This window comes from Centroberyx affinis, unplaced genomic scaffold (genome assembly GCF_046629955.1).
Source record: "Centroberyx affinis isolate AG114_WGS23_722 - 3 ecotype Tasmania unplaced genomic scaffold, CSIRO-AGI_Caff_v1 ptg004259l_1, whole genome shotgun sequence".
NCBI classification, from domain to species: Eukaryota; Metazoa; Chordata; class Actinopteri; order Beryciformes; family Berycidae; genus Centroberyx; species Centroberyx affinis.
Window position 1 is genome coordinate 36,805 of NW_027281988.1, and position 15,562 is coordinate 52,366.

Genomic DNA, 15,562 nt, shown 5'->3' on the forward strand with positions numbered 1-15,562 from the left:
CGCCACACCTGGCTTGCGGCGTGCTATTGTCATTCATGCATGATTGACAGGGCAGAGGTCAGCGGAAATCACAAAATTCTTTGAGCGTACACTGACAGAAGAGCTTATTTGGATATTTTTACCTCTCTACAACAAAGCCTGTGTTTGGCCCTTACTACATCTCACTTATCACCATGTCTCCACCTCGCCATCATCCATGTCACAACAATGCCATAAAGCACGATGATCTCTATACACTGTCCAAGACTTTGTCACAGTGTTGGCCCATATAAGAATACATGATGGACCAATGATGTATTTACAGTTAGGCGTTTGTTGGACATTGTGTCTGAGGGCAAAGCCAGTCAAAGTTCAGATCTGATTATCACCACACACTGTCAGCTGGCTCCAGTTGAGAGGAAAACTAAACTTGTCTCAGGCCAGATTCGAAGGCCTTTTAAAACCATAAAACGTAAAGATTACCGTTTACTACCCATAACAGAATGCTTATTTCTGACACCAACTGACGAGTCTTAACGTTGATTAGATAGATGAGTTACTAAGCTACAGTCAGTATAACCAACTACAATGCCATGAGAAACTCTTACACGTCAGTAACCTGGCTAGATAAAGCCACAGATAACAACCCAAACTAAGAAACGTTATAACGTTACATATTTACCGTTAACAGCTCGTGAGCACCAGTGAAGGCAATCTATCTGCATAAGGTCAAAATTCAACAGTTCAGCAGGGCTGACGTTAGCCTGGCCATGTTGGGCCTAGTTGCAGCAAGCAGCATAATATTCAAAACTTGACAGCGCGATAACCTAACAAGTAAAGCTAACCCGCTAACGTTAGCTAGCTAGCGACGTTAGCTTCCCGATCTACCGTGGCAAAACATCTGAATTCTGCAAATGAATCGTTAGCTAGTTGGCTGTTTTTAGTGCACAAAACACTTAAATATTATTTGAATCAAGAAAGATTCACCCTTTTAACAAAGCTGCCAAGATGTATTGGAGAAATTTAAATTTTACTTAGCTAGCTAACGTTAGTGCTACAGCTAGCGCGGGTTAGCTCAAGTTGAACATGTAGCATTAGCTAACTGGCTAACGCCAGCTAGCTTTACGTGCATCTTGCAAAGGGAAAAACAATAAGCGTGATATTAAAACATGAGATGGATTAATATCCAATTTTGCATATGTGCTAATAGGATAACGTTACCTGGGCGGGCTTGGGCGATCACCCATCATCCAAGATGTAAATACAAGGGTACTGCTAATGTTGCTACTGTTAGCTAGCGCTCACAGACTGACAGACCGACTGGGCTGGGAAACACACACCGTCCCGAGTCCCGACCGAGCCGACAAGCTGCAGCCGATCGAGTCGCTGTGGCTCTCGTATCGTTGTACTTTACCTTGATCCTCTGTGGTTCGCAACGAAGACGGTGGCAAGGAGTTATCCTATGTTTGGAAATCTATCAACTAGGCTACTTCCAGCTCGTTGCAAATAGCCTTTCCAAGCAGCGGCGAAACAGCAGGAAAATCTTGGCCTTATACAGCCAAACCCACGAGTACCTTTTGCCTTCTAACGAAATAATCCTCAGACTCCCATTAATAACAAAACACTGATATATAAAACAATTAGGTTAACGCAATTACATTCCTGTTATTGATTCAATTGCTTCTGTTCCCCAAACCCCTGAATTTAGTTATTTTCCTCAGACCGTTTTTGATTCGGGGCTGTATCTTTTCACCCTATTGTCAATACTACTGGGTTGAGACCATGGCACACATAACAGAGACGCACCTCACCGTGCTGACGGGTTCGGATCGACGTGCGACGGCGATTGGCCGCCGGGAGGGATGTCAGCCGCGCGATTGGACGGCGGGCGACGTCGATCACCCAGGAGGGAAACGAGGCTGTCCGAGAGCCGAATAAATGGGTTCGGTTGAGAGGGAGGGACAGGGAAAGAGCTTGGGCAGAAAGCGCTGTGGAGTCTCCCGTGTGGAATGAGGCTAAACCTGTCCAGGCCCAACCCTGCTCCGGCAGTTTAACCGCACTTTCACGGCCGATCTGTTCGATCCAGTCGTGTTTTTCCTCCGCTTTATTGTTTACTTAATTTCTCACAAACAATGCGTTCAATGCCGCGGTAACACTGTGTAGGGGAAGAGCGGATTTGCAACCGCCGGCTCTTTACATGCACCGAGATTAGAAACGGATCGTTTTGCAGGAAGTAGCAGCACTGTAAGAGTTACATAACTACAACACAGGCCTGCTGTGAATATAATGCCAGTGAGTGTATCAGTCAATGAGGACATGAGATGCAAAGGGTTTCAGTAATAAATATTTATTTTGGGGGGGAGAAATGCATCATTTGATCATTTAGAAAACATTTAGAAAACAGTCAGGACAGGCAACACTGCCATGCAAAGGCCAAAGGACAGCAACTGCATGAAAGAAAAAATATCTAAGAAAGTGTATCTGTCCCAGCTGTCTACCTTTGCGGGTAAAAAAGTAGACTATATATCATTCAATAGCATTTAGAAGTAAAGCTAAGCTGGTCTTAACATTTTCTTTCAAAAACACACAAAAGTGGATACAGCTGTTTGACTTCGCAGGGCAAGATAGTAGAGGCAATTTATTGTAAAATCTGTTGCATCTTGTCTGTCTATATTTCATATTTCAATAACACAGCCTGTCTTCTCAACAGTTAAGGATGCATATTATGTTTCGGTCATTATAAAACTGTAAAATTGCTTTCAATGAAGGGAAAACCACATGCAAAGATCACTGAAACAAGGTAAAGGATCAGTCTTCAAATTGCACTTACAGTATGAATGAGATTTTGCTTTAACAGCCCAATCACTGCAGGATTGCTTGAGGCATGCACACACACACACACACACACACACACACACACACACACACACACACACACACACACACACACACACAAACACACACTTGCACTGCCAATCATGTTATTCCACTCTTTGCCATTTGAGAGTAATGGCTGCTCTCAGTGTTCCCGCTGGGCTGGACGGCCCTGTGACTTGCAGAATACGATGCAGCAGCAACAGACCTGCAGCTCAGTGAAACCCAGCAGCTTAATAATATTAATATTACAACCAAAAATACCAAGCAAAGCAGCGAGAATCTTGATTTAAAAATGAAAACGTAAAAGAAACTGAGTTCCATCGCTGTCAGGGAGTTCTGTGGACCCAAAGGATTTGGGCTAGTCAGATATTTTTTTGTATAAAATATATACTTTATACTACTGCTGAAACCATTAATCAATTAGTCGATCAACAGAAAATTAATTTATTATCATTTTGATAATCCATTAATCGTTTTAGTTTTAATCGTTTAGTTTTTTTTTAACATTTGCTGAATAAAAGCTCCACAAATGTTCCGATTTGCTGCTTTTCTCTGTTTCATATCATTATAAAATTAATAATTTGGGCTTTTTTTTGACTGCTGGTCAGACATTTTATAGACTAAATGATTAATTGAAAAAATTATTGATACATAAATTGATAATGAAAATGGTTGGTTGCATCCCTACTTTATGCATAAACCATTTACAGACAAAACATCCAGTTCAAATGTGTGTTCTTTCAGGAACAAAATGTCCAGTCCAGTGTTTTCAGTGTTTTCAGTTGACCTTTGACCTACGGAGCCTTCTTGTCCCTCTGGTAGCCGTGTTTTTTGTGCGGCCTGGATTTGAGTTTCAGAGCCGAGGCGCTCTTCATGGCCTCCCTCTTCCCTGAGGTAAGCTCCTCCCTCTTCCCTGAGGTAAGCTCCTCCCCTCCCGATTTCCACAGCAGCAGCTGAGCGTCCTCCCCCCCGGTGACCAGGGCCTCCCCGGCGCCGTCCCACAGGAAGCAGCGCACCGTGGAGGCGTGGCCTCCCCGCAGCGTCCTCAGCAGGCGGAGCCCCTCCTCGTCGCACTCCATGAGGCGGAGCTCCCCGTCGCTCCTCCCCCCGACCACCAGCAGCCTCTGCGCCTCCTCCAGCCAGCTCCCCCCGACCAGGTAGTCCACGCCCCCGTCCCCGAGGCCGCGGGCGTCGGGGGCGCTGAAGACCGTCAGCGGCTCGTCCGTGTCCAGCTGTCCCAGGTCCCAGAGGTGCAGCCCCTCGTCGTGGCTGAGGCACAGCAGCCGGCCGTAGTCCGTCCCGCACCAGCGGACCGATCCGACCGACGAGCCGCTGTTGCAGGTCGCCCGCAGCGCCTCCTCCTCGCCCCCCAGGCTCAGGTCGAACACGTTCACCAGGCCGTCGGTGGAGCCGGACGCCAGGCGGTCTTTGTCCCGCGGGTGGAAGCGCACCTGTGTGATGTCATCGCTGTGTGACTCGGAGTACACCCCGAGAACCCCGCCACCGCCTCCACCGGTCACTAGGGATGGGACAACAACCAGTAATACTGTATATCGTGGTAAAAAACAATAACGGTTATGACACCGCCCATCATTTTTATCACCATGACTACTGAGATAACCAGAAACTTGTTGGGAGGATGAAAAAAAAAAAAAGCAAACACACAGCAAAGCCCTGCCAGGTCTCTCTGTCACTGATGTATTATTTTGCTTTGCGCTTTGAAAATCCTTCATTTACTTTAGATGTTGGATTTTTATGTGTTGTTTATGACTATCCTGACAGTTTTTCTAAGCTAAATCAGCATTTTAGCATTTGTTTTTTGAAGATAAAAATCAAATATTTGACATAAATATTTTACATATGTTCTACAGTCTTACATAAAAAAGAGAAATGTCTTGTGATTGATATAATTTAGTTTTTAAGTTATTACAATAATGTTTTTAAGGTTTTCATCTTATTCATATAATTATTAATATAATTATCGGGATAATATCATATATGGAGATCATTCTGGCCAAGATAATCGTATTATGAACTTTTCGGGACAGGCCTACCGGTCTTGCGGGCGTCCCAGAACACCAGGAAGCTGTCCTCCTCGTCCAGCTGCTCGGTGCCGGCGCACAGCAGCCCGTCGCTGCAGCTCAGGTCGAAGCTGCAGTAGTGGTGGGACGGGTCGCTCTTAAACACTTGGACCGCCTCCGTCCCGGGGCGGCGGACGTCCCACGCCCTGACCGTCCCGTCTGCGGAGCCGGAGTAGAGGAGGTCGGGGGAGGTGCGGGCGAAGGTGACGCCGCACAGCGCCCCGCCGTGGCCCCGGTACTCTCCCACGAGGCTCAGCGTGTCTTTGTCGTGGAGGCGGACGGCGAAGTCGGAGCAGGACACCGCCAGCAGGCCGCTCCGTCCCGCGGGCTGCAGGGAGACGTCCAGCAGGTAGGTGGGCTCCTCGGGACGGGCCCGCCGGGCGATGGACAGACCTCTGAGCTTCTCCTCCACGCCCTCCATGACAGCTCAGTGTGACGGGACCCAACTACACCAAACTACACTGAATACACAAAACATATGTCAGTTAGGACTGGGCAATATAGTTGAAATCAATATCACGATAATCATAGGAATTTATTTTTTTTAGGAATATTGATATATATCACGATATGACTTACATCACGTTAAAGAATCAAATTAGTGTTCATCCCATTGAACCTACTAGTAATGTTTGGAGTGATGCCAAACAAAACTTAAATTTTCTAATAATATTCCTACCATACCTCATTTTGTCAGAGTTTTGAAATAAAATTTGCTTGTTATCATCTGTTTACGCAGCAGAATTGTGTGTCACGATATCCCAAAATCACCTTATCATCACGATATGATGATAAACGATAATATTGAATTATCGCCCTGGTCTACCTATAGTGCATTAAATCTCTCTCTTGCTCAGTACAATATCTTTATGAAACACACTCAAACTTTGCTGGATACCATCAAGGAAACAATTAGTTAGAACTTGAAATGGAAACTAGCCACGATTTGCGCTGAACTCCATTCAAATCTCTGATAATTCAACACGTTTTTGCTCATCGGCAAAGGCACATACATGGTGAAACATGACTTAAAACGTTTTACGAATTATTATTAGCCATTCTTTAATTCGGGATGCATTCAAATCACCAAGCAGCACGTCTTTCAATAAAATGTAAACTTTTATAATTGGTTCGCCTGTTTCCTTGAATCTTCCTCCGCTGACATAACGTTAGACGATAGAGGGCTCCTAGCAGTGAACATATTCTTAAAAATGAGATTTTGTTCAAATAATGTGCTGCCTGGTGGATTACCTATATGCCGAATTTACCAGAACTACATAGCCATTGGTAAAAGGTCGTCAGTGATGTTAAATGTGGTATGTGCTTTTTCCGGTGAACAAGGAAACGTTAAACGGTCAGATTTCTGAATGGACACTGGTGTTAGGCTGCCTCCATATGAGAGAACGGCACGTATCGGGGACACAGCCGCCCCTGCGTTAACAGTCAATGCTGTTTGTTATTATTATTTCCAACCTAACTTACCTATTTGCTAGAAATGTCCACAAACGATAAAAACAACCGCAAAACTCTTCGATCTGTGCGTCTATTTCACTAGTTAGGAAACAAACAGCTCAATACACAGTAATGTAGAAGTAGTAAGTACAAAGTTACGTTGATAAAACTCACTGCCACCTGATCATTCATATCGAACCAGGCTACTTTTTAGCCATAGTTGAGCCGAGTTGAGCACGTTGGTTGTGACCCTTGTGTCACCGTATTTACAGTCCGTTCGGAACCCATCCCTACAATACATGGTTCCGCTGGCCAAAAGCAAACAATGATACAGACAACTGAGGCCAGACATGGGCAAGAATCCACCAAAATGTATCTTGTTACAAATTACAAATACTCGTTCATCGAATCAAGTCAAAATAAATCACAAAATACTGGTGTCAATAAATGTTTTGAAATAATATATATGTAATTTGTATTATGAAAATACAAAAAATGAAGGAATTGTAGCATCTTAAAGCATTTTTTGAACTCCACACTGCCTTAAGAAAACATTTTATAATGTAAGATTATTTACAGTTTACAGTAGGCCAAGTACTGGCCATTCAAACATTAATACTGGCTTTCTCATAGTAAATATTCAAACTTTTCATAACATATGGGTCTATGTTATGTAGCTCAGGTAAAGTGCAGCCTGTCAGTAAAGCCAAGTGAGTTTCTGGATCCTCCACAGACAAGGTGAGCAATTAAAGAAAAAACTGATGCCTCTGGTTTCAAAGTAGAAGTAAAAACTGAGGAAACAAAAAGATTCCAACTGAGGAAACATCTGACCAAGGAAAAGGACGTCATGAAAAAAGTTCTAACCAAAAGGAAACTCAATCATACAAACCAAAACGGAAGAAATCTAATCAAAAATGCCTGCCAACCGCAATGGCATGTAAAAAAAAAAAAAATCAATCCAAAAAGATGATGTGAAACAAAACTAGACAAATGAAAACCCAAATTTAACTACAACAAAATGACATCATAACTTGCAAAAGTGTGTATTACAATAACATGTTATGCATCAAATACCACCTGAAAAGTTAATATGTAACACTATGTGTAACTTAAGATATGTGGTAAGAAAAAAAACAAAAAAACATGAAATTTCACTGAATTTCACTGAATTGAATTAGACTTCCTGAAATTCCAATTCAATTCCAATTCTGTTTCCTGTAGGTTTCTAATTACTCAGTTGAATTGGAATTGATGAGTTCAGTCATGAATTGACCCCAAACCGTCTCTCTGTGATCCGGCCTTGGCCAGCAGGTGGCAGTAGACTCTCTGCTTGAGTTAAAGCTCTTTGGACTGAAGCTCTCAGGTCTAGTTGACCCACATCAGAGTGAGCCATCCAGTCCAGCAGCAGAAACACGTCAGTCTGGATAAATTAAAGTCCCGGTCCTTCACCCAGGGAGTCCTGATACAAACAGAGAAAACACACTGACACCCTGAGACTCACTGGGTTTTAGTTTCTACGGTGTGAGGTTTGAACCTGTGAAAGACTTACTGCCATTTGTATTGTTGAGATAACATTGTGTGTGTGTGTGTGTGTGTGTGTGTGTGTGTGTGTGTGTGTGTGTGTGAGTGGGTGAGTGTTTATGTACCCAAGCCAATTTACACACTCGAGTTTTTGGCAGGTGGTTCTACAAACATTTCTGTGGAGGCAGAAATAATCTTATTGGTTGAGTTAAACCTCAGTGGGCGGAGCCAAATAACTGCCAATTAACAAACAAAGGAACATGCTTATCTTACCTAATGCTACAAGGAAAATTCCACCCTGAAACCCTTTAACTTTGTTAAAAACAGCTACTGTCAACGTACTTTCAGTACATTTCTTATACACCTCAACGTTCACAAACTAGTAGCTATATTTCAGTGATTGAAAGCAACAAGTTCACGCCCATTCTCTGGGACCTGTTGAAAGGCATTCTGGGAAATGTAGTAAATCGCTAACTGCAGTAGAAGTAGACGAGGCAGGTTGAGGGAAAGTGGGTTCACTGAACACTTCATCACTAAATAACTGCTGTGATCATCACAGACTGATGAGATCTAACAGTGTGAGGATCTGAGGATGGAGTTTTCACTGGACTGAAGCCCAGTGAAAAAGGCAAGAAGCTAGTTAGCTAGCTGCTGACCTCATCACATGATATGGAGCCTGGGAGTGGCCATTGGGAGAGAAAAAAAGTTATATCCAGTTCAGTATATCATGTTCATTCGTGCGCACAAGATACAATTCGTTCCCTCGATTTCGTTAAACTGTGCAGTTTAGGAAAAAATGCAACTTAAAAGGAACCTTTTAGGTATTGCAGATAGGCCTAGTAAGGATTTGGTATGTTAATATCCATTGTCTGTTTACACTGAATAGGCAAATCCCCCAAATATTGCAGCATATTTATCCACTTAACCTTCAGGCCATGTGAACACAATCAGGTGCTGCAACACACCCAGGACAGGCCACATTTAAACATCATCACCAATATGTGACTGACTCTTTATAAGCTCCTGAAGAGCGCATGGATTATATATCCAGAGCACCATGTCACTATTTCGAGGCACGTTTTGGCAATTTGTGCACGTAAAGAGGAAATCAAGGGAACGAATTGTATCTCGTGCGCACGAAAAAATAAAACGAGAGCTTGAATTGCATATCGTGCACATTACAGTAAATCGTGGCCACGACATGAATAATTTTTCTCCCGATGGCACCTCCCGGGCTCCGTAACATGGCAATGATCAATGAAAAAAATGGAATTTCCATTTATATTTTTTATTTAGATTTATCTGCACTGACAAAATATTAGAGTTTAAGATCACTTTCAGGCTGATTGGCCATGTAGGAATAACATAATGAACAATATTAACCATTTAGCCTCAACATGTCAGTAATGTGTAGTTACAGTAAACTGTTTCTTTGGCTCAATAATGAGATTTCTGGCTGCAGAGCGGCACATTTCTTTTCTTGTGTGTATAATGCTCTAGAAATAAAGTTTATTATTATTTTATTAGTAGTATTATTATAACCAGTGTCAAGGTGCAGTGGTCACATCAGTGTATTCGTCATCAAGGATCTGTTTCATGTCTCCTGCTGCAGCTGCACTGTGGCAGGTCCACACCCCCCCACCCACACCAACACACACACACACACACACACACACACACACACACCACACACACACTGACACAAACACACACTTTCTCTCTCTGTCTCTCTCTCTCTCTTTTTGTTTCAGCTTGACCCAAGCCCCCAGCTGCAAAAATAAAATAAAATGAACACACTGTAATTAAGTTGAACCACTTGACGTCTCTCATGCACGCCCCCTTCCCAGACAAACACACACACACACACACACACACACACACACAATCATGCAAAAGTAATGAAAGTAGTTGTGTTGATTCTGTAGCTACAGCAGCAGCAGCCTGGATCGGTTCTCAACCTTTGGCTCGTGACCCTTAAAATAAGCGCTGCAGATCTACATCTCTGTTCATCCTTAATAAACTATTTCATCTTGATTTTTTACACTGGGAGAGACATGGAGATGCTTTACTGCCTGTTCTGGTCTTGAATAGGACTCGGTTTGCTCTGGTCTCAGTCTTGACTTGGCCTCAACGCTCTTTGGACCTGATCTGGACTTGAACCTGACTGGACCTGGTCTCCACTACGCTGGTTTGACTACTGGAGTCACAGTTTTAACTGATTGAGACTTGACTTGGAGCGTGTAGAGTAGACTTGAGACTTGACTTGACTTGGGTTCTGGTGACTTGGGACTCGACTCTGACTTGTACTCTGATGACTTGAAAAGGTTTCTAAAGTCTTGACTTGAGATCTTGTGTTTGTGTAAATGACTTAGATTGAAAGTGATGAGATTTGTTCCAGCAGACGACTGAATTTAAATTCTGTTTTCTGAATTTGTATGGAATGATTGACTTTATTGAAGTTGAAACTGATTATAGAAATCAAACTCATGATGCTCTTACCGAGTTTTTATCCTATTAAAACCATATTGCATTGAAGTCCTAGATATTTAGTTTTCTTTAAGATATTAAATTGATACTGGACTCTTGATTTGTTCTGACTTGACTTGCTGTTCTCCATTTAGACTTGAGACTTGGATAAATAAAGGTCTTGGAAAAGAAAAGTAAAAGTGAACCAGACTCATTCAGAAAGTGACTCTCTCTTCTCTCCCTGTGGCAGCAGGTGGCTTATTGCTGCTTCCAGCCTGTGTATGTGTGTGTGTGTGTGTGTGTGTGTGTGTGTGTGTGTGTGTGTGTGTGTGTGTGTATGTGTGTGTGTCAGCGGTGCAGACGAGGACACAGTCATTCCCAAAACATTCACCAAGGCTGACCGACAGTCCCATACACTCTCACTTCTGTCGACATGCCACTCGGGAGAAGAAGAAGAAGAAGAAGAAGAGGAAGAAAAGCCTTTAATGTGTGATCAGGGCCTGGAACATGTTCCAGTGTGTGTGTGTGTGTGTGTGTGTGTGTGTGTGTGTGTGTGAGTGTGTGTGTGTGTGTGTGGTACAGCCGGACGGCCTGGCAGCATTGAGTGGAAACTGAGCTGGCATTGCTGTGACACACACACACACACACACACATCTCCATCTGTGGACTGTACTGCAGCTGTGGGGGGAGAACAGGCTGAACGTCATTAAAACCCTTCAGGTCTTATTCAAACAAGATTAGCCACAAAAAAGAAACAAGCCACTGCTGCTGTGTGACACATTATAACATTATAACATTATAACATTATAACAGAGGCTCCTGGGCTTTTAGAGCTGAGTGACCAATCAGACGTTCAGCTCTCATCTAGTAACCAAGGCTGAAAATACAGTCAGCCAGCCAGGCAGTTTAGGAGATTGAAGTTATAATGGAGAAATAATCTTATTGGTTGAGTTAAATCTGAATGGGCGGAGCCAAAGACACAGCTTTTTGGAGTGCAAGTTAGCTAACTAACAAACCTGAATGGCAAAGGAACTCTGGTCAAAATAAAAATATAAATATCAATAACTTCTTTGTTTCAATAATTCATGTCCATGGCATCGTGATGTTGAAGGTCAGCAGCTAGCTAGCTAGCTTACCTAGATAGCTATAGGCTAGTATGGCTAGTCTGAACTTGAAGCACAGCTAGCTAACTAGCTAACCTAGATAACTTAGTATAGATAGATTGTATTTTTTCAGTTAGCAGCAGAGCACTAGTATTTTAGTGAATCCACTTTCCCTCAACCTGCCTGGTCTACTTCAGTTAGTGATGTCCTACATTTCCCAGAATGCAGCTGAGCCCCTTGCTCAAAACACAACATATCATGTCGCTGCATTGCAACTAGCTAACCTAACTTAGTATGATTAAATTGTATTTTTTCAGTTAGCAGCAGAGCGTTAGGCTTCATGATATTAGCCTCCTCCTCTCATATCTTTGTCACTTCAGTCTAACAACTAAATGCCTAAAATGTAAAACGACTGTCCTGTTTGGGAGATTTCAAAAAGTAAGAAGGTTGGAGCGGAAACTTGAATTATTTCAATCATTTTATTTCAGTTAATTCACACAAACAATCAGACGTAATAGAGCCTCATTTAATCATAGATCAAATCCAACAATAAAATCTGTAGATATAAAAAAATACTGTGAAACTGCATAAACGCTCCTCTAATATCCAAATGGAGACAGTGGTTAGAGATGAGAAGCTCTCTGATGACAGGAAACACAAGAGCTTCATTCCAAAATGAGACAGACGTTTGAAAAGAGACACCTGTTTTGACACTGCTAAAATGAAATAAATCTCACTATTTAATATTCTTTAATAGCAAAGTTTCAGAGGAATTAATCTCCAGTGTTTTTGTTACATATGAAGCAATGAAGATCAGGTGACATTTTTTTCCAAAAATGGATATGAAGCATTTAGGAATGAAACCCTTCGTTTTAGTTACACAAAACATTTTTCTAATCAAACCAAACAGATGAATCACCAGGGAATTTATTTGGTCTTGGAAAAAAAAGACAACTCTCATTTACTCATTTACACATTTTTGCCATGCAAATAGTCAATGTATGCAATATGACAAAAGATTAAAATCAAATACTTTTGAATTGAGTTAGCGTAAAGATAAAAATGACTCAAGTCACAATCACGGTGACTCGCTAATTGCTATTGCTAATTTGAGCGAAAGCAGTGTGACTGGGGAACTTCACAAGTCATTCTGACAAAATGGTTTCAATTCAAAATCTCTCCCACAGATTTGAACTCCTGCCATGTGACAAACTTCACTGTCAGCCGGCAACATTTTATTTCAGCTGGTGTTGATTTCCACAGGTGCAAAAAGGAGACAGGAGACGACAGGATGGAAAATGAAATGTTAGGACCAACGAGCCAGAGCTTACACACAGGGCCGGGCGATACAAATCCATATCACCATAATCATAAGGATATGTTTCGATATCGATATATATATATATATATATATCACGATATGGAATAAATAATCAAATAATCAGATGGTAATGTTAGGTGTGATGTCAAACAAAACTGACATTTATTTTTAAATAAAATGTCCTGGTAACACTTTACAATAAGGGTCACTAAGTTAAGGGTTAGATAATGCTTAATAAGCATTAACTAACCCTTAATTAACAGTTAACTAATTGTCTGGTAATCATTTACTAATGGTGTTCATGTTAACTAAGGTATTAATTTATCCACTATTATTATTAATCATCTTTATAAACTATTAAATAATGTATAAATTAATACCTTAGTTAACATGAACACCATTAGTAAATTATTACCAGACACATTAGTTAACTGTTAATTAAGGGTTAGTTAATACTTATTAAGCATTAACTAACGCTTAATTAATGTGCCCTAATTGTAAAGTGTTACTGATGTCCTCGTTATCATCAGTTTAAACAGCAGAATCTTGCATAACAATATCAAAATATCTTCTTCTTATTCCACTGAAAGACGATAAAAACGATAATATTGAATTATCGCCCGGCTCCATTTACACAGACCAAGTTAAGAGCTTCGATGTGATTGGCTGGAACAGAAGCGGTGACCTCACATCGTCTTCCTGAACAGCAGTGAAGGCACTGAAGGGACAGACAGGGACAGAGAGGAGCTGACAGGCTAAGCTACAGGTCAGCTCCTTTTATTTGGTCAAAGTAGGAAAGTGTCACCATCCGTTTAAAAAGTCATTTCTCTGAGATTCACTATTTCAAGATGAAAGGGAAACATAAAGTAAACAACAAAAACAACACTATATTCTTTAGCATAGCAAACAACAAACACAATTTACCACAGATGAAGTTAAATCTCTTCAATTAATCCCACGGTTTCTTTCAGTTTCAGGGTTTTTCTCACATCGGGGGAAGACTGGAACCACAGAGTCTCCCTCCCCACAACAGAAAACACAATTATCTCATCATCTTCATCAGGAAGTTTGGTTTCATATCCTTTATCAATCTCATTTCCCCAATCTATCCTCCATCTGCAGGGGAAGCCTCTTCTGCCAGGACAGAAATACCACAGCAGAAGCCTCCACATGCTCTAATGCTCACACTCTTCTTCTCCTTCCCTCTGCCTCTGCTGGAGGATTGCACGGCTCCTACACATTTTACAGTTTAATATTCTGAATTTGACGATTGTAGTCGGTGGTCAAAGTGATGTTTTGCAGTAGTAGCTGGGTAAAAATCCCCGTCAACAACATCAAATGTCATGACTTGAAGTGGTTTTGGCTCTGTGTAGTTTTAACCGTATTGAGACAGTTTTCCAAACTTTTCCAGACTTCTTGCAAAATTCCCAAAACTTTTCAAAGACCTGGAAATAACAAAATGAATTTCCCATGCTATTCCACACTTTCCTCAGTAGGAACCCTGGTACTAACCTGTGGAAAATTACTCCACAATACTCTGTGAAGTATGAAATCTAATGAAATTGTGGTAACATGTTGGGCAGCAGGCATCACAACATTGCTACTTATTATTGCGTACTTGCAATACTTTTCCCTCAGGTTAAGACATTTGAATAAGGCTTTTGTAAAGTGACCATTTCACCCATTTCACTCTTTAACGGTTATTGCGCTCCTGAACAGATGTTGTGCTTTGTCCAGTAAACAAAAAAACAAAAAAACAAAAGCGAATACAATTAAACTTCCTTTTCATCAACACAGAGGGGGAAAACACATTCAGACAACACGCTAAAACAAAGAGACACACATGTCCGACGTGCTTAAGGCAAGGCCACAGGATGTGAAGCGAGCCGGGCAGCGGAGCCTCTTCCTCCTTCCAACTGACCAATCACAGCCCGGCAAACTCCAGGGTGAAGCTGCTCAGGTTTACACTTTCCAAAACCAAAGCTGCAAAGACAAAATCGCCAAATCTTCTGAAACTGACGACCAGAGAGGTCATGTTTGGGGTTAAAGTTCAGCAGAAGGTTCAGCTGATGGTGTTGAGTTCAAGTTTCGGTTTATAATCAACTTTTTTAGGGAGAATTATGACAAGTTCTGGATTTGCAGCTCGGCCGGAAAGTGACGACCGGCCTGTCCAGAGGGTTGGAGACAGTTTTGCCAGATCAACTCAGGTTCAAAATTCAAATACTGGAAAACAAAATATGTGCCATAAAAACAAGAGTTCTTACTTGGAAATAATTCTCCATCATCAATAAATAAATTTGGCGGCTGGTAGACCGGTAGAATTCCTTCGCCACTTTTAGTATTTTACCAGCCGAATAATTTTTTTTTTACGAAAGAAAAGCTCTGTATGATGGACTGTCACCTGCTAAAGAGGCTGGGAGAGTAGACAAACTAAAATTTACCAACATTTGTCTGTTTGCCTGCTGGAAATCTTCGATCTTCTTAATATTTTTGAATTAGTTGAACTGGAAAAAACAACAGAAAAAACAAACACACTCCAACCCTGGTGCTGACTAACACTCAGCTTCTCTTCATAATCCAACCTTTAACAATTCTTAAGGAAAACTACCTAAACCTGACCCCAGATCAGCACCCTCTGCCCGGCTCGGGGTGGGGGGGGGGGGGGGAACAGTGCATTCTGGGAACAGTGCATTCGCATTAGGACAGTACCGCATACGACAACATACAAGTCACCTTGTACTACATGGCTTCTTCATGACACT

General features: G+C 41.8%; 2 protein-coding genes across 2 annotated transcripts in view; both read right to left on the reverse strand.

Annotated features, from left to right (window-relative positions):
- LOC139664376 (serine/threonine-protein phosphatase 2A 56 kDa regulatory subunit epsilon isoform) overlaps positions 1-1,924 on the reverse strand; it is a gene marked incomplete at its 3' end in the record, with an annotated part of 38,278 nt that extends 36,354 nt beyond the window's left edge. The window contains exon 1 of the mRNA XM_071543180.1: positions 1,791-1,924. The remainder of the gene's footprint in view (positions 1-1,790) is intronic.
- Positions 1,925-2,904: 980 nt separating this feature from the next.
- On the reverse strand, positions 2,905-6,644 carry wdr89 (WD repeat domain 89). Its single transcript, XM_071543182.1, has 3 exons — positions 6,564-6,644; positions 4,911-5,398; positions 2,905-4,375 (listed from the first exon to the last, which is right to left on the reverse strand). The coding sequence occupies exons 2-3, from the start codon at positions 5,356-5,358 to the stop codon at positions 3,651-3,653; spliced, it is 1,173 nt and encodes a 390-aa protein (XP_071399283.1). The 5' UTR covers positions 5,359-5,398; positions 6,564-6,644; the 3' UTR covers positions 2,905-3,650.
- Between the last annotated feature and the right edge of the window lie 8,918 nt (positions 6,645-15,562).